We start from the raw sequence: 25416 nt of genomic DNA, 5'->3' as shown, positions 1-25416 counted from the left end.
CAGCCACCCTGAGAGGTCATTGTCATCACTTTAAATAGAGCCGCAGAGAGGAAGTGACAGAACTGGAATTCAAACCCAGCCAACGAAGCCCCTTTTACTTGGAGAGGGAAATCACTTCCTGAGGGAGCTTTTTCCACTCAGCAGAAAGGAGGGAGAGTGCGTTCAGACTGGGGACAAACCAGGAGACAAACAGGGAACTCCCTGGTCTCCCTCTTCCTCCAGAGGGAAGGACTTGGAGGCTCGCTTGTTACCCCACATGAGGGTGGCCTAGGTGGGTTTCTTCTCCCTGCCTCAAGGTGGTAACTGTAGAGAGCAGGAGGCTCTTGCCATGAGGAATGTTTGCAAGCTTGGGGGTCGGGGGTTCCTGGCTGTGGGGGACAAAGGTACAAAGGCACAGTGCACCGGGTCAGCCTGCCCTGCCCTAGAGCAAGGGGACGTGGGAGGTCTCCCACAGGCGCCGGGCCAGCTCCCCCGCCTGCTGCACCACCAGGGCTGTGGGCATGACCGACAGGTGGAGGGTGAGCAGCTCGTAGCACTTGACGGCCTCGGCCGGGTGGCTCTTGCTGTAGTAGCGTAGGAGCTTCCTGGGAGGAGACAGGGAGGACTGGGCTCAGGAGCAAGGCCACCGCCGCGCCACTGCTGCCCTCCCGACGCCGGGGACCTTACCTGACACCACGTGGGCACTGCAACGCCCTCTCCCATGCTCACTTCCTCAGGCCCTTGGCTCCGGGACCGAGAGGCCTTCCCCCACCCCTCTGTGAGCCCTCTCAGCCCCAAGCCACTGTCCATCCCTTTGGGTTTTCAATCCTCACGCCAGGTCTGCTGAAGGCAGCAGTGTTCTAGCAGAGGGGGACCACAGAGCCAGAGGGGAGTTCTTCTAAGGCCCCAGCACAGACGTTTCCAGATGCTGCCAAGATCGTGTGAACAGAGAGAATCGGCGGAAGCTCAAAATGTGTTTCCAACTTGCTTCCTCTCCCATAAAGTTGGGCCAGGCTGTGAGGAGCTTCTAAGGTGGGGTTCTAGCTTCCTGGGGTAGGGCATCCCTGATGGGAGGAGCTGCTCCTTGAAAGGGGAGCTGGCACTTATCACCCAATCTTTGCTGTACCCATTTTCCCAACAGCCTTGGGGATCAGCGTCACCTGTAGTAGTCTCCTCCCAGCATGCTGACGGGAGCTGAGTCATCGGAAAGGATGGGCATCTCGATTATCTGAAGTTTATAGCCCTGCGGAAGGAAGAAGGGGGGCTGGAGAACGGGGAGGCAGTGGGTGTGAAGGCTGAAACTTGGGCTTCAGCGAGACCCACTGGGTTCAAGGCCGGCTCAGCTGTGCTAGGTATGCTTGGTGCTTGGGAAAACAGGGGACCTTGTTTTCTCATCTGTAAAGTGGGGATAACAAGCACCTTATGAACACAGGAGCTAAGCATATCAGGTTTCAAGCACAGCTCCTGGCAAGTGCCATGTGGGCCTTCTGGAATAGCAACGTGTTATCAAAGGTCGAGTCTCTGCTCTGAAGGAACAAGGTAGGGAAGGGGGTTGAGACTTGCTGAGCACCTACTGTGCGTCAGACGCAGTCATGGTGCTCCCAGTTACGCGCTCACCTTGGCTCTACTGTGTCCCGCTGCGGCTGAGACGGATGCGGCAGCATTAAGTGCCCCGTCCAGAGCTGCATGGGCTATGGGAGGTGCACCCAGCAGCAAACCTGGGTCCCCCCACCCCATACTCTGGTCATTCCATTGTCCCGTGGGGCCAACCAAGCACACACAGTCCTGTTTCCCTAGAAATGAAGGGAAAAGGTCAAAGGAACATCCTGGCATTTCTGTCATAAACACATCCTGGGCACTTCTGAGGAGCCGGTACAGCAGGAAGCAGGGGCCAGGAGAGCAGTGCCTCAATTCTGGCTTCATCATTTTTGGCCTCTGTGGCCCTGGCCATGGTGTCTGACCTCCCGGAGCATCAGTGTTTCCTTGTGCAAAACAGGGACAATACCTGCCCCGGTCATCACGTGGTGTTGTGAGGATTGGATGAGAGAATGGCAGTGAGACTCCAACAATTACATGGCACTGTGGGAAGGCTTCAGATGAAGCAAAGGAGAGCAGGGGGCTTCTGCCACCAGCAGAGAGGGCGGGGCACAAGAGGGGAGGGGACAGGAGTAGGGGACCGGGGAGGGTGAGGGGTACAGGCAATGAACGGTCCTTAGCAAGCTGGAATGACAACCGAAGTTGACAAGGGAGGAGAAAGCAAACGAGAAACAGGCGGAAGGAGAGGGAGGGAGGGGACACAGATGGGCAACTCTCATTGCTGTGCTTACACTGTGGGGACAGTGGGGTCTAGAGGAGCAAGGGCAGGCTGGGAGACAAGCACTGAGACCACACAGCAGCTTCACCCTGGCAGGCTGGGAGACAAGCACTGGGACCGCACAGCAGCTTCACCCTGGCAGGCTGACTACACTACAGACAGGGAGCTGGCGCTGGTAAAGCTCAACTGATGACACATCTGACGACACATGTGGCTCGAGTGCCTCTCCCAAGGGGCGGGGTCGATCTGTTCCTGTTTACCTGGACATTGCCTCGAACAACACATGGTGTGGTCAGATGGCTGGGCGGAGGGAACCCCAGGCAAAGCTAAATGGCCCACGTGAGAAGGGGACCTGTGGGTTCTGGATCCTGCCCAGCTGTGCTTACCTGTCATTCTGCCAGGGGTAAGAGATGAAGAGATGGACAGACTGAGCACAATTCGGAAGAAAGGAGTTAAGAGGTGCGTGAAAGGAGAGCATCTCAGGACCGTCCCGCCCCGGGGAGCTGGTCACACCCACCATCTCATTCTCGAACCACAGGAAGTATGAGCAGTAGAAGTCCCCTTCCCGGAACAGCAGCATGGTGTAGCCCTTCTGGAGGTATCTGCGCGCCAGCCGGATCAGAGACCAGACCTGGGGAGAGGAAGAGAGGGCATTCATCACCAGCCCCAACCCACCTGGGAGGTCCCTCTCCCCACTGCGGGACAGTGCCCACCCCTGACTCCCTAAGATTGGCGGCAAGGAAGGAAAGCTTCTAGATGAGGAGCTTCTTGGAGGCCCAGAGCCTCTGCAGCTCTTCTGCCTGGTACCTAGTGCTCTGCCTAAACCTTAATTGGATGGATGGATGGATGGATGGAGGAAGGGACAGACAGATGGACAGGACTACCACTCCACAGATAATGTGAGGATAAAATATATGGAAAAATACTTTGTATAACTTAAATGTACTACACGTATGAGCCATAGATTAGTAAACTGATGAGTCAAGCCAGAAAAGAGGCAGGGACACTGACAGACATGACAGGAGACCAAGGCGTGAGCCCCTGGAACCCCTCTGCTGTCCAGGCCAGGGAGGTGCTGGTGAAGTGTGTCTGAACACACAGATCATGCTGATCTGGGTGTGTCCTCTGCTCCAACGTGACAGCAAGGGCATACAGTGACCCAGGAGAGAAGGCGCCTTGGATCTCCTCTGTGACTTTCTCCCACCCAATGCAGGGGCTTCCTGACACTGCCTGCAACTCTCCCCATCTCTCAGGGGTGGGGGCTCTCAGAACAGCTGGGTGGGAGGATACATGATTCACTCCAAATCTGATCACAATGCAGTATCCAATTAAATCTGGAAAAAATATGTGGATTTGCCATCCTTTTCAGGAAAGCAATCTGACAACCTGCATCAATAACCTTAAAAACATTCCCCGTCTGACTTAGTAATTCCATTTCTGGGAATCCATACTGAGGAAACAATCAGAGATGAGGACAGAGATGGATGCACAAAGGTGTGTGCTGCAGAATTATTTATCATAGTGAAAGCCTGGAAACTATCTAAATGTCCAATATCAGGGAAATGGTTAAGTAAATTGTTACATTCACATGATGGACTATTACAAGCTGTTAAAAAATCATGTTTATAAAGAATTAATGACCTGAGGAAATGTGTCTGATATGATGTGAAATGAAAATGCAGTAAACACAATTGCATACAGAGAATCATCTCAACTACAGAAAATTGTGCCCAGGAAAACAACGGGAAACAAGGTACCCAGATGATAATGACCACCATGACGGCAAGGCGGACGGAGGAGATGATGATGGTATCAATAAATGCTCAATGAAGTATATCTGTGTTATGGGCTACACACTGAACTAAATATTTTGCACGCATTATCTCACATAATCTTCATGACAATTCTACAACATAGATAGTGTTATTATCCCCTTTTACAGATGAGGAAGAGGAAACTTAGAACAAGTAATGCTCAAGGCCCCATGGCTAGCGAGAGGGCTGGGTTTCAAACACAGGCCTTCTATCAAGTCTTATTTTAACCATTATACCATATGGTACACTTTATTTTAAAAAAGGAAAAAAAATTGAATATAATTTTTTAGAAAGTGGCAGAGGTAGCACCTCCATCCCCAAGCAAAAATACTAGTTTGCCATGAAGAATGAATCAGTTAAATTAGGAGAATACAAAAGAACCCCCAGAGAAGATTTCCTTAGCAGAAACCACCTAGTTTTAAACTTGGCTACCCAAATTGATTTATTTGTATTTCTTCTGTTTTAGTTAACTCTACAAACATTTGCTGAGCAGTTATTTCTGCCAGGCTCTGTGTTAGGTAAGCACTGGCTGTTTCCGTCCTGGCCTCGCTGCTCAGACTGTTCTGCTGGTCTCAGGCACGTTACCACAAATACCCAGGAAGGTCAGAGCCAAAGTCCATGTGGCCCGCTCGGCCCTGAGTGCTGTGCCCCTGGGGTCATGTTGAAAAGCCGCTTTTCTTAAGGACACACAAGCGCATGTGAAGACAGAAGCGTGCAGTGTGAGGTGACATGGGGACATGACCTGAGCCATAGGGGAGCCCAGAGGACAGAGGGACTGGCTCTTCCTGGGCAGGATTTGGGCAGTGAAGAGGGCCCGGGCCACACAGGGGTTACCTTGGTTTTGATGAAAGCAGCCAGGGGCCCCTTGCCCAGCTCTGATGTAGTCGTTTCACTGATGCTCAGGGAAGGAGCCACCATCTGCCCAGTAGTGCGGTCCATGTAGATGAAGTGCACCAAGCCTGGGAAGTCTTCTAGGTAGGTGAAGGTCTGAGTTAAGGTGTTTACAGAGCCAGGAGGCAGGGAAGGTGCGGTTCACATCTTGGCTTCCAGCTCTGCTGAGCAGTGGACTTGGGGAGGCCAGGCCTGTCCCCCAACCCTCCTCCCCATGGGTTTCCATTTCGCTCCATCTCCCAGTATCCCTGCATCCTCACATCTCTCTCTACCTCCAGACTTCCCAGCCTTGAGCAGTTCTAAGACTCAAGTACAAAAGATCCTTGACACCTTCACATTTAACACGGGCAGTTCTAGACCCTACAGGAATATGTCACGTTCATACCTTAATCGTTTTCGTAAGCGATGAATTTAAATTGTACACATGGCGAGCCTGCTGAGAGGGGAGCTGCTTAGTTGATAAGTGAGCCCAGCTGACGGCTGAGCCTCCACACCTCATCATGACACTGTTCTCTCCACCCTCCATCCAGAGAGGTGGAAACGGATCCACTTAAGAGCGGAACAGACACCCATGGAAGGGCAGTGCTGATGGCTAAGAGGTCCTCCAGCAACCCTTTCACCTGCCTCCTAAGGCAGAAATCTCAGCAGACGTGAGGGCTGACCCTTTAGAAATTTTAATAGAGGAAAAGCTGCTTTATTTAAAGGTCCATGGAAAATCAGTATTCAATAAAACTAGTGTTCCATAATAAAAGGGTAAAATGAGCCAGACACGTCTTTTTAAACAGGAATGAGCATAGCTGCCACGGGACTTCTCAGAGCCTCGACATTCTGCCGTGCACTGAGATGCTCTAAGTGGGTACGCACCCTTTCAGAGTTACCAGACCACAGTTACTCACGTGCCAGCTGGGAAGCACCACCGTAAAGGATCTCCAAGGTGCTTATGAATTAACTTCAGGACACACAGCAGGGATTTCTCAAATTTCAGCTTGGAGCATTCCTAAGGACAAGGCTCGTGGGACACTATCTCCTGCCATTTTTCCTCAGAGAAAAGACACTGAGGGGTGGAATATATATTCTCCCTCACCCCAACAGAAGAGGCTTTCCTGGGCTGGGTTGGGACTCAGGCATCAGGATATGACACCAAGGTGACGTTTCTCCTGCTCTTCACCAACAGAAAGTCCTTCCAGTCGGCCAGCTTTTCTCTGCAGGGGAGGCACAGGCTGTGTGAGACGCGGCCGTCCGTCTGTCCCTCCCTTGACATCCGTCCCTCCCTCGCCCGCTTCGTGCTCTCCGCGCGGCCTTGCCTGACTTACTGCAGGCGCTCCTGGGCCAGGGCCAGCAGGTGCTGCGGCAGGTGCGGGCCTCCCCTGCCCGGGGCCAAGGTCAGGAAGCTCAGACGGTAGATGGCGCACAGCTGCCGCTTCACCTTCCCACACGCCTGGAGGAGCCTGGCCACCCCCGAGAGGACAGCATCAGGGCAGGGAGGGACCCAGGGGAGCCCCAGGACCCCACAGTGCTTGACAGATGCAGCTGATCAAACACAAATTCTTTTCTCCTTGAGCAAGGGGGCAGTGTCCCAACATGTGGAATCCCATGTACCAGGGAGTGAGGGCAAGTGACTTGCTCAAGGTCATGCAAACCTGTGCTGAAGGTGGGCTGGAGCACGGCTCTTTCGACTGCAGTGCTGGGTCCTTGCACCCCTGCTCCTACGTTCTAGCCTCTCTGCTCCCCAACAGGCTGGACCCCGCTTCCCCAGGGCCCCTTTTCACGGATAAACTCCTTCTGGAACATTCTCTCCCTCTTGGCCTGGGCGAAACGTGGTCTCCCTGGGACACGGCCCCTCTGCCCAAACAACTTGCCCCTTGTCCCCAGAGCCCATCACTTACTCCCGGGACGATCCCGATTCACTTTTGGAGAAGGCCTTGGTCTTAAACTCCAGCCAGGTGCTCTGTGAGGAGGACAGGTGACAGGTCAGCTGTGGGAGGCCCAGGGGAGACCCCTTCCCCCGTCGGGGCTGTGAGAGGGCACCAGGCCTGCAGTTGGCTCCAGGTTTAGGCTCAGTGCAATCTGCCTTCAACAGCCTGGCTGGCTTCTCTGCACCCCCAGCTCTCTGCTTGCTGCCCCTGGCATTCTACTCCCTGGGCAGGAGTTCACTTAAAGAGCCAGTTGTGTGAGCCAAGTGCTGGACTGGGCACTGGGGCTCATGTCCATGTGGGCACAGCTGGGTAAACTAACTGTGGCCGAGTGACAAGGGGAGCACCTCAAGAAGAGCGAGCACAGGGCTGGGGCCAGGGTGCAGTTGGCCCCCTAGCAGGAGCTCCTTAAAGGAGAACTTTGCATTCCAGCATGGGCACTCATTACGATGCCCCGGGTCCCGCACGCCACTGAGCTGCCTTCCAACTCCCCAGAGAAAGAGATGCGGTCAGGGGGCTCAGTCACTTGCTCTGCATCCTCCAAACCTTCTGGCCATTTTCAGACCAACCTGAACTCCAGCCACAATGAGCTCTCACTCCTTGAATAGACCAAGCACAACCAGTTGCAAGAAGTGGCCCCCGCTGCCTACACCATCGTCCCCTTCTTTCCGAACGTGGTTCTAGGCGCCCATCTGCACCGTGAGCTGGCACGCTGGGTAGTGCCGCTGCCCAAGGCTCACGGCTGCTCTGCAGCTCTGCACTCAACTCCCCACCTGGGCTCCAGGCCCCCAGACCAACTGGGTTCTCCGCCACAGCCAGGGGTGCTGGCCATGCTGCCTGTGGAGGACACCCCATGAGGGTCCCTGGCCTAAGGCCCAAACACTTGATTCAGATTCTGGCTCCACCACTCATCAGCCTAGTCATCTCGGCCAAGTCACCATTTACCTAAGCCCCAGTTTCCTTGTCTATAAAATGGATATTAGAATTCGTGTTCTGTCAAATGCACTTGAGAATGTTTCGCCAACTTTAAGGGCAGATTTAAAATTTTTGCTATATCATTTCATAAAGGGGAAAATGAAGGTCAGGCACCTACGGTGCAGCAGGGACGGAACCCAGAAGCTCTGGACTGAACGGGCCCTGCTTCCTGCCATCTGCCTCTTCTCCCCTGAGGGTGGGTGTATCCCGGGGTCCGGGTCTCACCTGAATCTCCTGTCCCCGTCGATTCTTGACAAACTTGTCCATCCTCTGACGCAGATCACCTACGAGGGGGTGTGACCGCAGGGCGCCCCCGGCCTCTTGTCCTTCCTTCAGCTTCCTCTCCAACAGGGAGAACCCATCCAGCAGCTGGTACAGGACCTGGGCCAGGGGGGCGCTGGGGCTCTAAGGACGAGAGCACAGGGCATGCGGTGGGGAGGGGTCCAGGCGCTGAGCGCGGCTGGGCGGGGCGAGGGGCTCTCCCACCTTGGTCAGGAGCACCATGTTGACGCCCGGCCACAGGGGCAGGCAGTACATGGTGTGGGGCACTGTGGGGCACAGGCTTTCTTTCACATGGGCCTCCAGGAAAATTCTTCTGGGGCTGGAGGCCGCCGGGGACTGAGAAACCAGTGTCTGGAGGGTGTCTTCAGCTATCTACAGGGACAGGAGGAGCTGTTAGAGGCAGGTAGGGAAGGGAGGGCCATCCAGCTGCCAAAAGTCGCCCCATCCAGCTGCCCATTTGCTGTTCTCTTTGTGAACCCTGAAGGAATAACTCTGAGAAATCCCAGTTCTGAAATCCCTGTACTCAGCTGCAACGGCCCTAGCAGCTCTGGTTCTGTTGTATGTCTTTCTGGGCCTTTCCAGCCCAGAGTCAGGACTGGATGACAAGCTGGGGTGGTGGGAAAGGGATGGGGGAGCCAGGGGTGGGTGGTAAAGAAGGCACCAAGAAGGGAGGAGAAAACTGACAGCAGTGGGATGGGAAAGAAGACACTCTCCTGCCACACCTTCAATTAGATGAAGGCATTTCAGTCACCCTCAGCCATTCAAATTGTCCAGGTGAGGAAACCAAGGCACAGAGTGACTAAGTGAGCAAGACTCCAGCCTTAGAGAGCGTGTGACTGCAGGGATCTGAGTAGGGAAGTCTTTAGTGGGGAAAATGGGAAAATTAAGGAAATCTTTAAAGATGGCACAAAACTTTCTAAAAAAGGATGTCACTTCAGTGTTCTGTATAACAGCAAAAACCTGTAAACAACATACTAGTCAACTCTGGGGATCTGCTTAACAAGTAATAACATGCATGTGACAGACTCCTGTGCAGTCATTAAAAACCACCACTGACGAATGCTTAGTAAATGCAAAAATGTTAAAGAAAAAGTATGATGAAATACATTATGATCCAAATTTGGTGAAGAATATATATGGATATATTAGATATATGTATGAGAGAGATACACAGACACACACACACACACACACACCCGTGTATAAATTCTAGGGAAAAAGACTAGAGAGAAGCATCAAAAATGTTATTTTGGGGGTGGAATTGAGAGATTTTCTTTCTGGTTTCAGTACTTTACTTTTTGTATTTTTCCAATTTTTCTGAATTGAATATATTTATGTTCTCATATTAAAAAAAAAAAACTTAAGAAGTTTGACTTTCACTCTCAAGAATAAGGAGGAGGGTGGGGATCGATCAGCACCTGGGGGAGGGTAAGGGGCAAGATGCCCCCCGCAGCTCTGGCCCCAGGAGACAAAGGGGGTGTCACCCTGGAGGCAGAGCCCTTGGGGTCTCCACTGCTGACAGCAGCATCTCAGGTCAGCCAGAGCGCAGGCGGAGCCCCTGCCCCAGTAGAACTCACCTGTATCTGGGACTCATCCTTGGGTGGGGTGCCCCCCTCCAGCCAGATGGTGCTGCCTGCAGGTCACAGGAAATGATAAAATGTGAAAATGTCAATAACGGGGCTGTCAGAAAGGGGAGGGCGGAGCACAGACGGCTGCGCTGGGTCAGCAGCCCCCAGCACCAGGCAGGGGCAAGTGCACTTCTGTGCGGGGTGGAGCAGCACAGTCTACATTTCCTGTTAGTTCATTCATTCATTTGCTCATTCGCTCGGCAAACTTTCACTGAGCACCTGCTATGTGCAAGCCACTGAGCTAGATTCCCTTCCTAGTGTAATGCCCAAAAACGTACTGAACCCACTACATATCCGAAATATTACATAATTGCAATAATATTAATCTCTATTATATTTCATTGCAAATAGCCATCATTTATAACCATATTTCTCTGGGGGAAATGTGTTAAGTGTCAAACACCTGATTTACAAATGAATGAAGGTAATTCAAACCATTTGTCCATTTTTAAGTTGTGAGTTTCGGACACTGTGGAATGAATGGCATTATTCACAGCTCTCAGGCAGAAAAAAACTAATGGGTAGGGGAGAAGGCCTGGAGGAAGATGGGAAGATGTAGGTAAGAAGAGGAGAAAGGACTTCAGAGCAGAGAGGACCCAAAAGCAGGGCTTCTCAACATGTTTTTGGCTCATGGAGTGCTTAGAGAGGCTGAGGAAAGCCGGGGACCCTCTCCCCAGAAAAATGTCTGAGCATACACGAGCTAGCACATGCTCTCAGGGGTCCCAGATTCCATGAAGCACACCCAAGAACCTCACATTAAGAACACCTAAGCCAGTGGTTTCCATCTGGGCTGCACACAATGATCACAGGGAGATCTTTTAAAATCCTGGTGCCCAGGCTATACCACAGACCAGTTAAGTTGGAATCTCGGGGCAAAGGCCCAGCTTCCGTAGTTTTTAAAGCTCCCCTGGTGATTCCAATGCACAGTTCTCACCCGGACCTGACAGCAGGGTTCCTGCAGGCTGCGCTGGACTCACCTGGGGACATTTTAAAGCATTCTTGCCCGTGCCCCAGACACAGTGACGAGGACCTAACTTTAATGTGCAACCAGGGCCGAGAACCACTGGTTTAAAGAAAGCCGCACAGTAAATTCCTTTCAAAACTTAGTCCCTGAGAAGCTTCTCCTCCCGAAACCCTGGCCTTCTTTCTTCTATCAAGACGATGTGAACCATAAGCACCATCCTTTCTCCCAAGGAGCTCACAGCCAGATGAAATAATGCTCATTCACTGTGACAACAGCCTGGGATTTGGTTTATCTATGTCTATTTTTTTGTTAACAAGATTATATATATTTTGAGTTTCTTTTTACTGTTTACCTACAGTGGAAAAACAGGTAAGATATAAACTATGAAGACTGGATATGTATATTCTAAAACAACGCATTTGAAATCAAACAATTATTATTTTACTTAAGTAATTATCGATTCCTTAATTATTACTTGATTAATAACAAAACAAAAAAAAGAACCATGAGGCAGAGTATACACATATGACTGACGAATATTCACGGGCAATCAACTTGCCATGAAAAGCCTAAGGAATCAGCTGAGTGGTCTTAACAGTCCTTGAACTCAAGCTGGTGCCAGCAGGGAAGACAGGGGGGCTGCAGACTCCATTCTGCGCCCCGGGGAGGGAAACATCTAAGAGTCTGAGCGTCTGTGCGTGGGCCCTTTGGCATGGGGGTCCGCTCACCTGAGCTCTGCTCGCCCGGGGAAGGAGCTGGTGTGAAGTACTCTTCAGGGAGCGAGAAGCTGTCGGGCTCCTAGGAGGAGAAGGGCGGCTCAGGCTGAGGGCTCCACCTCGGACCTGCGTCCCTCCCGGGAAGGGTGGGCGAGGCCTGGGCACCCGGGTCAGGGAGACGCTCCCCTCTCCTCCCTCCCGGCGCCCAGCATGAACCGTCTCTGCAGAACCACCCCTGGGTCGGCCTGCCGAGGGGCTCCAGGCCTGCTGCACAGGAATGTTCTGGCTGCTCCGGGGCCTCCGTGGGGAACGCTGTGATCAGGCAGCAGAGAAGCGGGTCAGAGCCTATCGCACCAAGCTCCTCCCGCCCGTCCTCTACCTCCAGCCCTTCACAGAGAGCTGTCAGTGAGCAGAGGGCCCTGAGTGCACAGTCCTCAGCTTCCCAGGGATGCTGCCATTCCACAAGGTTTATTCTTTTCCAGAACCACCGAAATTCCAGAGAACGGGCATCCCAACCACCACTACTACTGCCATGATGACGACAAGCGATGATGATGGTGGCACAAGCCGTGCCTAATGCTGCATGTTCACTACGGCCCAGCACTGCCGGGCGCTATGGAAATTGTCTCCTTCATCCCTCGCAACCCGAGGGGGAAGTGAGGCTCAGAGGGCCAGTACTTGCCCAGATCACACGCCAGCTAAGCGGTTGAAGCCAAGTTTCAAACCAGACTGACTCCAAAACCCTGACTTGAACCACTACCCATATGTGTTCCAGAATTACCCTCACATCTAAGAGCAGCAGCAAAGAAAAGTTGTGCTCAACCACAGGCCTCTCCAGGCAGCCTGCCCCGTACTCCCAGGCTGGCTTTCGGAGCCATCCCCCTTATGGCCTCCCACTGCCCAGAGAGCTGCCTGGGACCTGAGTGTCGTTATCCTCCACTGTGCTCTGGCTGGGGTAGAGGTCCTGAACCAGGAGAATGAGGGCCAGGAGTTCTGCTGGGCGCAGGGAGCTTGCACTGTGGCTGTGGAGACAGGAGAACAGGCAGTGTGTTACCAGGCGACTGAGGCCCTCCGCTCCTGGGGGTGGCAGGGAACCACGCGGCAGGTGGGCTAAGGAAGTCTAAAGCATGCTCCCTGCCCTCAAGGAGTTTACAAATGTGTCAACTGACAATCCTTTCGGAGAAAGGCAAATTAATCCAACAATTTTTACAGTAAAACTAAATAGTGTAAAAAAAAAAAGTTAACAATAAGAAACAGCCAGGGACTACCAACAGCATCAACAGCATATAAAGTTCTAAATTTAGACTCTCAGACAGTGAGAATTCCAGGAAGACATGCCTCAGTGAAAAGAGCAAGCCAAGAGGGGATGAAGAATTGAGGAATCCAGGAAGGCTTCATGGAAGAGGTGGGTCTTGAAGGTTTCTGGCTAGGGAGGTGGTGGCTTCCAGACACAGGGAGTAAGAAAGGGTAAGGGTGAGAGGCAATGGGATCTCAGGCTCACCTGGAGTAGAAGGCCAGCAGCTTGGAGTGCACAAGCAGGAAGGCATGCAGGGCCTCCTCGCCGCCTCGCTCGGGGCTGGAGTTGACAGCTTGGATGACGTGCCGCTCCAGGGCCTCTATGCACAGCTCACAGAGCTGGGGGTGAATCAGCCGCTCCACAGCCTGGCCACAGGCCAGCAGGGAGAAGTCACGTCAGGGACCACCCTCCCCTGACTCCAGGCCCTGGGCTGGTGAGTGTGTTCACTCGGTCCACGCTGCACTCATACAACGTGCTGGATACTGGGGAGCAGCGAGACTAAGACCGGCAAGGTCCCCACTTTCCTGGGGCTTACAGCTTGTTTGCTAGACTCCAGTGGATGAGATGGAAAACAGACAAGGAAACTGGCAAAATAAGTGCCAACTGCAATAAGCTGGCAGTTACACAGTACTGAACTAGAGAAAAATAGTAGAAACCTAATTTAGGTAAGGTGGTCAAAGAGGACATGACTTTAAGCTGACATTTAAGGAATAGAAAGCCCGCCAGAGAAAGGAAGGGCAGAACGCTGCCAAGTCACAGAAACAGCACACGCAAAGGCCCTGAGGTGGGGAGAAAGAAGCGCATGGGGCAGCTTTGTCCAAATGAAATATAAGGCAAGCCCTTTGTGTAGTTTTTTCAAATTTTCTAATAACCACAGAAAAAAGATTAAAAAAAAAGTGACATTAATTTGATAATATATTTTACCCATATATCCAAAATTTTAACTTTTCAATATATAAATGCGTGTTTGAACTATTATGAGATATTTTACACTTATTTTTTGGAACTAAGTCATCAAAATCTGGTGGGTATTTTACACTTACATAACGTTGGACTAGCCATATTTCAAGTGCTCATAATTCAAGTGCCACATGTAATGCGTGACCATAACAGACAGAGCTGGTTAGAGTATTAGTGAAACCAAATGAGTCTCATGTGGCCAGAGCACAGTGAGTGAGGATGAGAGAGGCATGAGATGCAGCTGGGGTGAGACAGGCAGAAGCAGATTATAAAGGGGGACTGGGAAGGAGTTTGGATTTTATCTTAACTGCATGAGGTCACCTCCTACAAGAAGCCTTTCCTGATGCCTGAAAAAGAGTTGATTACTCTGTCCTTTGTGCCACCATGGATTTTGAAGAGAAATCTAATATGGCATCCAGGATACTTTATTGTACTTTTCAGTATATATATATGACTGATTTCCCCACTAGCTGATAAACAACTCAAGGGTAGGTCTTTGTTCATCTTTGTAATCCCAGGGCCCGGCACACCTCCTGGCACATAGTAGGCACTATATGTTTACTGGAAGAGTGAATGAGTGGACATGTGAGAATGAATTCCAGCAGATCTATTTTCCAGTTCACAAATTCTCTCTTTAGCAGTCTTATCTGCTGTTTAACCCATTCCTTGCATTTTTCATTTTAACAATTATGCTTTTCACTTCTAAAAAATTTATGAACTCTTTTTCAAATCTGCATGGTTATTTTTGAGTCTCTTGTTATTTGTTCATTTTTGTGATTCTACCTTTTATGTCTTTAAATATTTCATACCACTATTTCATATTCTGCATCTAATAATTCCAATGTATCAAGGTCATGGTAACTCTATTGGTGACTGATTCTGCTGACTCTCATTCATGGTGGCTTGTTTCTTTGTGCATTTGGCCTTCTTTAATTTGAGCTCATATTTGTTCTTAATCTGTCCACTAGAACAGTGGTGCTCAAAGTGTGGTCCCCAGACCAGCATAATCAGCATCACCTAGGAACCTGTTAGAAGCACAAATTCTATGGCCCCTACTCCAGACCTATCGAATGAGAAACTCTGAGGGTGAGGCCCAGCAACTTGTATTTAACAAGCCCTCAGATGATTCTGAAAGACCCTGGAGTGGTGTGAGAACCACTGCTCCAGGGAGAATTTGTGTTTACCTATACATGGAGCTAGGGAAAGCTACTGACCCAGAGCTTCTTTAATTCCTAGGGTCTGGGCTTAATGTGGGGGTCTCAGGTTTAGCTCCCTCTCTTTGCAGTTGGACTAAGGTTCAGTTTTTCAGTTATAGTGCTGACACCAGCATTTGTACTCAGGGCAACCCCTCCATTAACTGCTGCTTATATTTTACTTTTTCTACCCTGGTTTCAGCTCAATATAATTTTTTATTTGGGGGAGGGAACAGAAGGCAGGGTTGAGGGGGCTATGTTCAGAGAACCACATAATTTACTGTTAGCCTAAAAAATGCATTTAAAAGCCTGTTTTATCCAGTATCTGTTTTTATTGCACAAAGGTCTATCAGATTACCCAACCCACCATGTGGCCAGAAAGAGCAACCCTATAAATACATGACTTTCAGAATCTGCCTGTGTCCTCTCTCATTAGGGTCAAAACATGGCCTTGGAGCTGGATGCCCCTCTGACCTGACTCTTCCATGGCCCGAAAGCTCCTGTACTCATAATCACCTCCACAGCAAAACACTGCTCCTGCTCCCGCAGGCGGCTGTAAGTCCACAGCAGGCTCTGGAAGCGCTCCCACACCTGGCTGCGCTGCTCCAGGTCTGGGGGCCGTAGCCTGCGGGCAGAACCAGAGGGCAGGAGAGACCACGAGAGAGCTGGTCATCCTCAATCCCAGGCAATGTGGCCTCAGTCCCTGCTCGTCGTCAGAGCTGAGACAGCTCAGGGGAGATGACCACATAACTGGCAGAGCCCACACCAAGGAGGACGCTGTGGTTCTGCCTGTGCCCCAGCCCTGGAGTGGAGAGGGGTGAGTGCAGAATCAAGGGTGAGGAGCCTGAGCTGAAAATCACCTCATTTCTCAGTCTCCCTTACACACAGATACAGGCTGCAAAGCCAACTAGAGATCCAGGAAAGTGTATGAGTTTTCTATACTTCTCACTTCTCCTGCAGGCTACTGAAAACAGAACATCCTGGCCCATTTATCAGGGCCACACACGGGTGCAGCCATTTCAAATACTGACATCATCTGCACTGGCAAATGCAGTGTGTGTAACAGGCACCCAATACCTGCAGCATTTGCCACTGAAACTAGGACCTTCTTGGGCTAAAATGACTCACGAAATGATGGCTGCTAACTTGATAAATGCCTTAATATGGGCACTTGCTCAAGTCTCTACAACCCCAAAGACCCAGACTTTCAAACTCTGCAGCTTCCCAATCCATTTTTGAGACTCAGAGGTGATCCTACCATGAACCTTTTACTTCTAAGTCCATGTTTCAACCCAGCTCCTTTGTTGGGGGCCTTTCCACTTGAGTGTATGCTCTGAACCACCATTTCCTGGCTGAGTTCTTTACCGTGGTGCCCCAAGATAGGTTTTGGGATATGACCCCCTAGAAAATGTTTACAGCATTGTATGTGTGTGTGCAGGCATGCATTTTTCTGGGGACAGAGTCTAACAAGCTTTGCGATGACAGACAATTGATGGTGGGTGAGTGGAAAGAGCACTGGACTAGGAGTCCTGAGCCCTGATTTCTAGGCTAGGTGCCGCCACCATGGAGCTTGATGGCCCTGGGCATGTTATTTAGCTTCTCTGCCCTCAGCTGCCCCATCTGTATAACGAGAGGGTTGGACCAGATGAGTTCTGCCAGGGGCAGAGCGTGGAACAGTAGCTTCACAGAGGGGACCAGCCATGAGGACTCACTCCTTTCGGATGAGCTGGACATCCACCGTGACCAGCCCGAAGTGCACCTCGATCAGGTACTTGAGGGCGCACAGCTTCCGCCGCAGGTCTCCCTCGTTCTCTGTGTGGTCTCCGTTGATGGCAATGAACACGCATTCTCCGAACTGTGGGCACAGTGGGCAACGTCAGCCAGCTCCCAGGAACGCCCTTCCCCTGCCCCATGCCATGGGGACTCGATGGGGGAGCTGGGGTCACAGGGGATTTTATAAGATGCAGTTTCTGACTTCCAAAGGAGTCTAAAATTGAAGATAAGAGAAAGGCTTGTGGACTCCCCTTGGAGCTGGGGAAAGAGGAGCACAGGCCCCAGGGCACCCCACTCACCAGGTGAAGGACATATAGACAACTGTCATTTTCTGTTGAGAAGCACGTGTACGTGTCTGAGAGCTTCTCCAGCATCGTCATGGAAGAGATGATGACTGGGGCAAGGAGGGTGCTGAGTCTGTCCTCCAGGGCAGGGGGCTGCAGGAGGGGAATTAAATAACACTGCTTAGGGCATGCTGGATGCTGAGGACAAAAAAATGGACAAGGGCCCAGCCTTGCCAGCATGGAGATCCAATTAGACCAGCCAGGTGGCTATCGCTGTCCTGACAGGGACAGGGGAGAAGAGCCAGCTCCCGACACCCCTGAGTGCTTCCTAGGAAGGCTAGGGAAGGACAGCAAAGCAAAGTGGGCTGCTGCAGGCTCTTAAATTAGAAGGAAACATTAAGAAACGGGGCCACATTTCCACAGTGGAATGTTTGGGACATTTAGTGATAACTGGCTAATTCTAAGGACATTTGCAATATGTACCAAGAACCTAAAAATGTCCTTGTCCTTTGTTTCAGTAAGTCTACTTTGGGGAATTTATCCTAAAGGAAATTATCAGAGAAGGGAACAAAGATTCATGCACAAAGATGTTCACTACAACATAAGTTACAATAGCAAACAACTGGGAAAAATGTACACATCCGGTATCACGGAAAACAGTTAAATAAGTAACAGTATAACCAAATGATGGAAGAGTATACAGTCTCTTAAAATATTAGAGTGCTTTCAGTGACATGGACAATGTCTTTGATATTACAGTATGTTTAAAAAAATGGTTGTGAATGTTCTGTATTTAAAAATGCATTTTAAAAAACAAAGTATAGAAAAATATTAAGAAAGTCAACATTGTTAGCTATTATGGATGAAGGAATTATGAGGGATGTTCCTGCTACTTTTAATACTTTTCTGTACTTTCTGTATTCTCCATAATCAGCATATATTTCTCACTGTCCTCCCAAAAAAGGAATAAAACAAAGAAAAACAGAAAACGAACTGGACCGATTTTGTTGAAAATCTGTGTATAAAAATGGGATAGACCCAGTGGAACTGTTACAACTCTAATTTTCAATAGTGGAATGGAAAGAAAAGAGAGCAATAGCTGACCTTTCCCAAGCTGACTGTGGGAGCCTTGACGAAATATGGGGAAAGCCGGGTCCTAACTTTGAGCTGGTGCAGTCTAAAAGGAGTTGAGTGAGTCCTTGCTTTGAAAAGAAAAATAGGCAACTGGCCAGCAGTAATCTGCAGGATTTAAAATGTGAGTGGAACATGGAACTATGGAGCTTATTTTCTTGCCAGCATTCTCGGCATTCAGGAACCGAGGTCCGTCTGTGTTCAGCTGCTGAAGCGTCCTCCAGCCGTGGCTGGAACGGCAGCTCCCTCTCATCATTCAGAGGCCTCCTTTCCTGACCACCCTGCCCCAGGCACCCCCTACCCCTGTTTAATTGGGGGCCCATTTATCACCACCTGACTCATGGTAGGTATCTGCCATCTGGCTCACTGCATGTTTTCCCTCTTTCGTCTCCAAGTTCCAACACGTCTACTGCCTTACCCCCAGAGGCTGGCACACAGTAAGGCCTCAGTTAATATATATTGAATGCGTATCCTTCAGTTTAGACATGAACAGATGTTTGTTGGATTATTTGTTGAACTATTCACATACCATAGCTTCTCTGAGATGTCATAAACAAATTATATTAATAGAAAAGTCAGCTCAAAATCTAGATTGTGCCTATAGCAACTCATTTTAAAAGTAGTAGCTTATTATGCAGGTATAGGAAGAAATTTTTCAGGGGGGCAGGGGATAAAAATATTTGGTGTAGGTCTAGCATAAAACATTCTCATATATTACTTTGATAAAGTGTACCATGTTTCTGAATGGCTTTGACTTGATATTTTATTTTTAGGAACTTATCTTAAGGAAATGATCAGATACGGGGATAAAATTCAAGCACAAATGTTCCCTACAGTAACAGCGTAACAGTTATAGCAAACTGGAAGCAATGTACATGTGCAGTATTAGGAAAATGGTTAAATAAATGATGGTATATTCATTAGTAAACTAGAATATCATGCTTCCATTATTTATGCTTTTGAGAATATTTAACATTATGGAAGAATGCTTTTGATATAACTATAAGTGAAAAAAAAAACAGGAAATAAAACTGTAGAAGTTGTATGATTCCAATTGTGTATAAAGAGAAGAAAGTATGGGTAATGGAATTATGGGTCACTTAGAAACTATTTCTCTTTCCTTCCAAATTTCCTACAATGAACTCTTCTTACTTATATGATCGGGGGAAAAAAAGTGTTGTATACATAAAAAATAAAACTTTAAAAACTTTTTTCCTTTAGACTAGTCATTTGAGAACTGAAAATCATGAGTTTGTTCCTTTACCAGGTTTTTAATAAAGAGGAAGAAAAAGGCAGCTAAACAGTTTGCTTCTTAAATAGTAGTTTTAGAACTGAAATACTTTCACGTCCTTAATTTAAAAATTATATGCATTCATTACTAAAAAGTAAAACAGCCTAACGGATACACCTGTTTTCAACTTAAGTAAGATCATGTGAATGTCTATGATCTCTGACATCTTGTCTTTTCCTAAGAACCATGACAAAAACATCAGTGATGTTGATAAATTAACCTGCTGCAGTGGAGTTGGTTGAGCTGATGCTTAGGCCCAGTAGAGCAGGAAGGACACTCTGACACAGCCAGTCTAAGCCGCTGCAGGCATGCAAGAATGCTCTCTACTGTATCATCAATAAATTTTTTTTTTAAATCCAAAATTAATCTGGAAAAACATTTCAAAATCAATTATTCCTTTAATAGAGGGGAAATTATATAAATGAAAATGGCAACTATTTCTGAGCTGTAAATGTCTTCATGTTAAAAAAAAATAGCTTTGATCCATACCTTGCACCAAACATAAAAATCAACTCAAAATGTGTCATTAACCTAATGTAAAACCTAAAACTATGACACTTTTGTAAGAAAACATAGGGGAAAATATTTGTGACATGCGGCTGGACAAAGATTTAGATACACCAAAAACATGATCCATAAAAAGCATAAATGGACAAATTAGACTGCATCAAAATTAAAAACTTCTGCTCTTTGAAAGACAGTTAAGAGAATGCAAAGACAAGCCACGGACTAGAAGAAACTATCTGCAAAAGATTTATCTGATAAAGTATTTGTATCCAGAAGAAGAAGAAACTCTCAAAATGCAATAATAAGGATAACAGGAAGAGACGATCTGCCCAACAAAAAATGGGCAAAAGACTTGAACAGACAATTCACCAAAGATAGACTGACTGACCATACCAAGTACTAAGGAGGTTGCAGAGGAACAGACCTCTCATACTCTCCTGGGGTATGTAAAATGACACAACCGCTTTGGAAAAGTATGGCAGCTTCTGAGCTGTTAAACAAACATTTGCATGATACAGCCATTCTACCCTTGGTATTTACCCAAGAAAAATACAAGCATATGTTCACACAAAGACTTGTACATGAATGCTTGTAGTGGCTTTGTTTGTGATGTTCAAAAACTGGAAACAGCCCAGATGCCCATTAACAGCTAAACAGGTAAACAGACACCACTCAGCGATGAAAAGGAATGAAATAGTGACACATGCTACAACAGGGATCAGTTTCCAAATAATTATGCTGCATGAGAAGCCAGACCAAAAAATGAGTCCACACCACATGATTCCATTTAAAGAAAAGTAAAAAAAACGCAAACTCATCTATAGCGACAATACATAGGTTGGTGAGTGCCGGGGGGTCGGGATGCGTGGCCAGGTGGTGAGGGGCCGTGGACGACGTGCTGCCCTGTTAATCGCCCAGGCCGGGCCAGGAGAGCTTGAACAGGCCCCCCTGCCTTCCGGTAGTTTTGTGCTGTTGCCTCTCATCCCCACCTCCTGGGACTGTCTCTATAGCTGTACTCACCTCTTCCTCCTCATTCTCTGGCTGCCCAAACTTCAGCTGGAGACTCTCCTCAAACTCCTTATCTGTCCAGTAGAAGAGGACCTCTGCGCCTTCTGTGGCCACCAAGACGCACTTCATCTGCAGGGAGAAGCGAGGCCACAGTCACCTCCCAGCTCTCACACCCAAGTGCTTGGCCTGAGTAAGGAAGAGGCCCATCATCTCAGCGAACCCTCCCCAAGCCCTGGCTGCACACAAAGCCCCCGTGCATGGGCCTGCCTGGTGCTACCTTGTCACATCCTCACAACAACTCGATGAGGTAGGGCCCTCCGGGTGCCCTTGTTTTACAGAACAGAACCTGGGCATGGCTGGTCTGATGCAGGCTGGGCTCTTTCCTCTGTGTTATCCTGCTCCTCCTCCTACAGTGTCACACTCACTGTGGGACCTACTCAAACTAAACACAAGGAAAGGGACCAGGTCTTGGTCTGGGCACTGAGGGAACTGCACAAAGAGCCATCCTTGCACAGACAATGTGTGCCTGGCCTAGATGGGACGGCAGGCAGGGCCCCCCACCCCCAACCTCTGGGCAGGCAGAGATGTAATTCCCTCAAATAAAACACATCTCTGCAATAGGAGCCTCAAAGATCAGAAGGAGGGTACCTCAGCAATACAGAAATTTTTTTCAGGAGTTCCTCCTGCTCTTGGTGGAAATCGAGGCTGCCAAGGCAGGATCCCCTCCACGATTCTTCTCATACCTGCTGCTTCTTCAGCCACATCCACCTGTGCCTTCAGTCCTTCCGAGTCCCCTTCCCCACCACCCATAGTACACACTCCCTGTACCACATGTTAATGCTTGATTATATAAAACGTGATTCCTTATTATCCACCAACTGGCATCTTCTTAATTCAGAGCTCTCCACAATGTGCCTTGGCCCCCTGGGCTGCAGAAGGCTATCAATCCTCAGTACCCTTGGGGCAGCCTGGCCAAGCCCAGAGAGGCCGGAGCTCCCAGGCCAGCTGCTTGCAGCTGAGAGCAGCCTTGGCAGGGACTTCAAACCCTCTCGTGTATCTCACCGTGCCATACAGATGCAATCCTGTTGTACCTGTACCAAGACATGACAGAGTTGGGAAGCTGTGCTCCAACTCTTCCACGTGTGCATGTCCAGTGTCCACAATAGGATTATAAGCACCTGAGGTCATGAACTGAGCCTCTTTAGGATGCCCATGTGTCTGGCCCAGGGGTAGTTACCGAATTCCTGCCAATCTCCAGCTGGTTGACCAAATGTAACTCAGAGCACTTGCCCTCAAGTCTGTAAGTGACTTGATTAGTTCTAGACTAATGTGGGGAGACACAACAGAGCACAGTGAAATAAACAAAGGATCCCACCTATTCCCAGTGACGAGCTAAACACTGAGGCAGAAGAGACTGGGAGCATCAGGGGTGTGAAGATGAGTTTGATGGAGGAGGGTGGGTGGACCTGGAAGAAGCAGCTCTGGCCAATGCGGCATGACACAGTTGAGGGTTTGAGGGGTCTGCCTCACCGGAGGGGTGGGTATGGGTCAAGGAACTGTGTGTGTAGCTCACAGCCTGTAGGACAGTGAGCAGAAAAGTGGTGTAATGGTGGGAGATGGGTGAAGTTAGAGCCCACTTCTCAGTGGAGGCCAGGCAAGTGGAGAGGAAGGGGCTGACTCAAGAGGTATAGCTCAAAGGCTCAGCAAGCCTGATAACTGCCTGGATTCAGGGCATGAAACAGAGATGAGGCAAAGGCACAGGGCTGGAAAGAAAGGGCTCTATAGAACCTGGGGGTGCTCCGCTCATGGACTGCCTCATTCTGTCTGCCTCCCACGCCCAGAGTGGGTACTGCCTGCCTCCCAGTCTGCCCCAGATTGGGCAGGATTATCTACCTTGGTGAGGGGCACAGCAGAGCTTCCAGGCAGCCAGAGGGTCAGAAAGGGCTGCTGTCGACAGACTTGGTGACCAGCTCACAGAAGAGCAGCATCGCATCCTCTGTCCTGCAAATGCTTAAAAGAGACAGGCCGTGAGGGCAGGCTAAGGGTCTCATTCTGATTCTTACCCATTCTTGGGTAGTGTACAAGCTGGTGAAGGACTGAGTGGCTGAACGTCTCTCAGTCCCTTAGGCAGTCTGCTCAGATCATACCCCCCATAGGCAGGGGGTTGTCAGAGAGCACTATTCCTCCTCCCCCAAACGGACGGCCCTCCCTCTGGCTCTTACACAGAACATGAACACGGCTAGCCCAGCCCTTTGCACATAGCAGGTGTCCACAAACATAATTCCCCGCTTCTGAGCTGAGCACTCTCATTTCATCGTGTGTTCTGCAGCAAACCTGCCCTGAGCAGCCCCAGGGAGCATGCTGTAAGTGACAGATGGAGGCAGCATATAGCACATCCTGCGCTGATGGGGAAGAAGCAGTCCCAGTGAGAAGAGAAGGTATCTTGGGATGATGCAACGGAATGACAGTAAATTCTAACAGAAGAGGCACTGGAGACTTGGTTCTAGTTTCTGCTTTGCCAAGTCACTCAAACCTCTTTAAGCTCAGACTCCCACCATGAAATGGGGGAACAAACCCCTGCTCCACCTCCCTCCAGGGTCTTAGTGAGAGTCAGAGGAATAACGGGGGGGGGGGGGGTCCACTCTTACCAAACTCTGTTTTCTTACAGAGATGTAAGGGCTTATTATTTTTATTTCCCAGCTTCCTGCCTTTGAATGACAGGATCAGCTAAACTGGCTCCAGGATAGATCATATTTTGAAGATAAAGGGCGGGAATGATACAAAGCTTTAGCTTAATCAAAAAGCCAAAAAACTGTAAGCAAATAAGAGGAAGTGACCACTAGGCAAGGGCTGCCACCTCTCTGAAGGGTTCGACATCTTTTGCAACATAATTCTGAGACCTGCTACACCACTGGACATGACAGGCCTTGATGCCCTATTCCCAGAAAAATAGGGAGGAGTTTGCTGTGAAGATTTAGGTTCTATTTTTCAAAAGGCTTTGGAGAAAGAACCTCCCCTATATCACTTTGTGATTGCTCTGGGCTCCTCTCTATCTTGCTCTAAAGAATGAACTCAGGTCTTACCCGCAAAGAACAACCTGGGGAAAACGCCCAGCGCCTATTTTCAGCATCTGGATGAACTCAGGTCTTACCCGCAAAGAACAACCTGGGGAAAACGCCCAGCGCCTATTTTCAGCATCTGGACCTCACCTTCCTCGCTCTGCAAACTGCCCCTACAGGGCCGCTGCTCCTGCCTCCCCGCAGCTGCCTGTTGGGGCCCACTCCCTCGAGCCTCGTCCTTGTCCCTGCTGGGACCAAAGTGAGTAACCTCAAAGGACGAGTTAGCAGTTCGCCGCCGCACGGTTCCTTGCCCAGTGGCAGCCTTCCCGTTTGCCTGCACTCTACAGTCCATGTGGCAGTCTCACTCCGACGCCCCCCTGGATCCTCATGGCGACCCTGGAAGGAAGGCCCGGCTCGCGGCACCCTCCCCACTTCGCAGATGGGAAACTCTGACCGAGAGGTGAAGCGACTGGCCTGTGGCCACCCGGCCAGGAAGTAGCCGGCCGGCTCCAGCCGCGATCCCTGTGCCAGCCTGAGTCAGGCTGCGGTGGCCCCCGCTCCGGAAAACCCCCTACGGTCCCGCCCCCATTTCCTGGCAGGCTGCGCAGGGAGTCCCAGGGGAAGCCCCGCCGCCCACGCAGGAGGATGGCCGAGAGCGGTGCTCGGAACTTCCGCGAGGCCCACATACCAGATCGCGGCCCAAACGCTGCCGGGCCTGCCCGAATCCCACAGCCGCGCTTCCGCGTTGGGCCACGTGACCGCGGCACGTGACTGTCTTGCTCCGGGTGGGACTGGAAGCCGCCGTCGGGTTCCGCAGGTTCGAGCCCCGCCTCTGCCCAGCCCTGCCCCTCCCCTCCGTTTGGTCGGCGGCTGCTGCTCCGCTCCCTGCCCACCTGACCCAGCGACACTTGACTCCTCCGCAACTGAGGCCACGTTCGTCTTGTTACCTAGCAGGGCACCAAGGCCCAAAGAATTGGGAGACTCACCTGTAACCATCAGCGGCACCTCCTTGGTGCCCGGCACTGTGCTTAGCCCTGTCACTCCCCTCAGGGCATTCCCCACCAAGGCCTGGGGAACGTCGTTTTACGTTTTTAGCCGCTTTCTACGGGAGAGGAAACTGAGGGCCAGAGAGAAGAAATAACTTGCTGAGGGGCCCAGATCAGAACTCTGTTCTCCGGGTTGCCAGGCCGAGCTCTTTCCCACCCTCTGGCCCTAGAATTACTTGCAGAACTGCTCACGGTCCAGGGGCGAGGGCCGCCCTCCTCTGATGGGTCTCCCCGGCCTCCTGGGGAGGAGGCCCAGCCTGCAGAAGGAAGGCTTGGGCCCAGTTGCCCTCGGAGTGCCATCGCTGGCATTTCTGCATAGGGATCCCCAATCTATTTTGGGGGTGGGGGGGTCGGACATTACGGGCTTTGTCTCCTACCTGTGTTTGCAAGA

General features: G+C 50.2%; 1 protein-coding gene across 8 annotated transcripts; it reads right to left on the bottom strand.

The window, feature by feature from the left end:
* Window positions 1-68: 68 nt before the first annotated feature.
* On the bottom strand, window positions 69-24783 carry HPS1 (HPS1 biogenesis of lysosomal organelles complex 3 subunit 1). Of its 8 annotated transcripts, XR_005211818.1 has the most exons (21): window positions 24668-24783; window positions 22814-22930; window positions 20933-21049; window positions 16999-17136; window positions 16639-16781; window positions 15443-15551; window positions 12978-13138; window positions 12396-12498; window positions 11693-11788; window positions 11489-11558; window positions 9746-9801; window positions 8373-8540; window positions 8112-8291; window positions 6885-6946; window positions 6312-6446; window positions 6135-6200; window positions 4942-5086; window positions 2811-2924; window positions 1140-1222; window positions 667-907; window positions 446-584 (listed from the first exon to the last, which is right to left on the bottom strand). XR_005211818.1 is itself a non-coding variant. In XM_037804212.1 (20 exons), exons 3-20 carry the CDS (start codon window positions 21047-21049, stop codon window positions 422-424), a joined length of 2109 nt encoding a protein of 702 aa, XP_037660140.1. In that variant the 5' UTR covers window positions 22814-22930; window positions 24668-24783; the 3' UTR covers window positions 69-421. The 8 variants fall into 8 exon arrangements, 4 of the variants coding, with proteins under 4 accessions (XP_037660140.1, XP_037660143.1, XP_037660142.1 ...); XM_037804212.1 differs by lacking the exon at window positions 667-907 and having other exon boundaries at window positions 69-584; XR_005211819.1 differs by lacking the exon at window positions 667-907 and having other exon boundaries at window positions 518-584; window positions 1140-1772.
* Window positions 24784-25416: the final 633 nt, after the last annotated feature.

The sequence above is a fragment of the Choloepus didactylus genome, chromosome 15, assembly GCF_015220235.1.
Source record: "Choloepus didactylus isolate mChoDid1 chromosome 15, mChoDid1.pri, whole genome shotgun sequence".
In the NCBI taxonomy this organism is placed as follows: domain Eukaryota; kingdom Metazoa; phylum Chordata; class Mammalia; order Pilosa; family Megalonychidae; genus Choloepus; species Choloepus didactylus.
The sequence above is the reverse complement of the archived record's forward strand: the minus strand, read 5'-3'. Positions and strand labels throughout refer to the sequence as shown.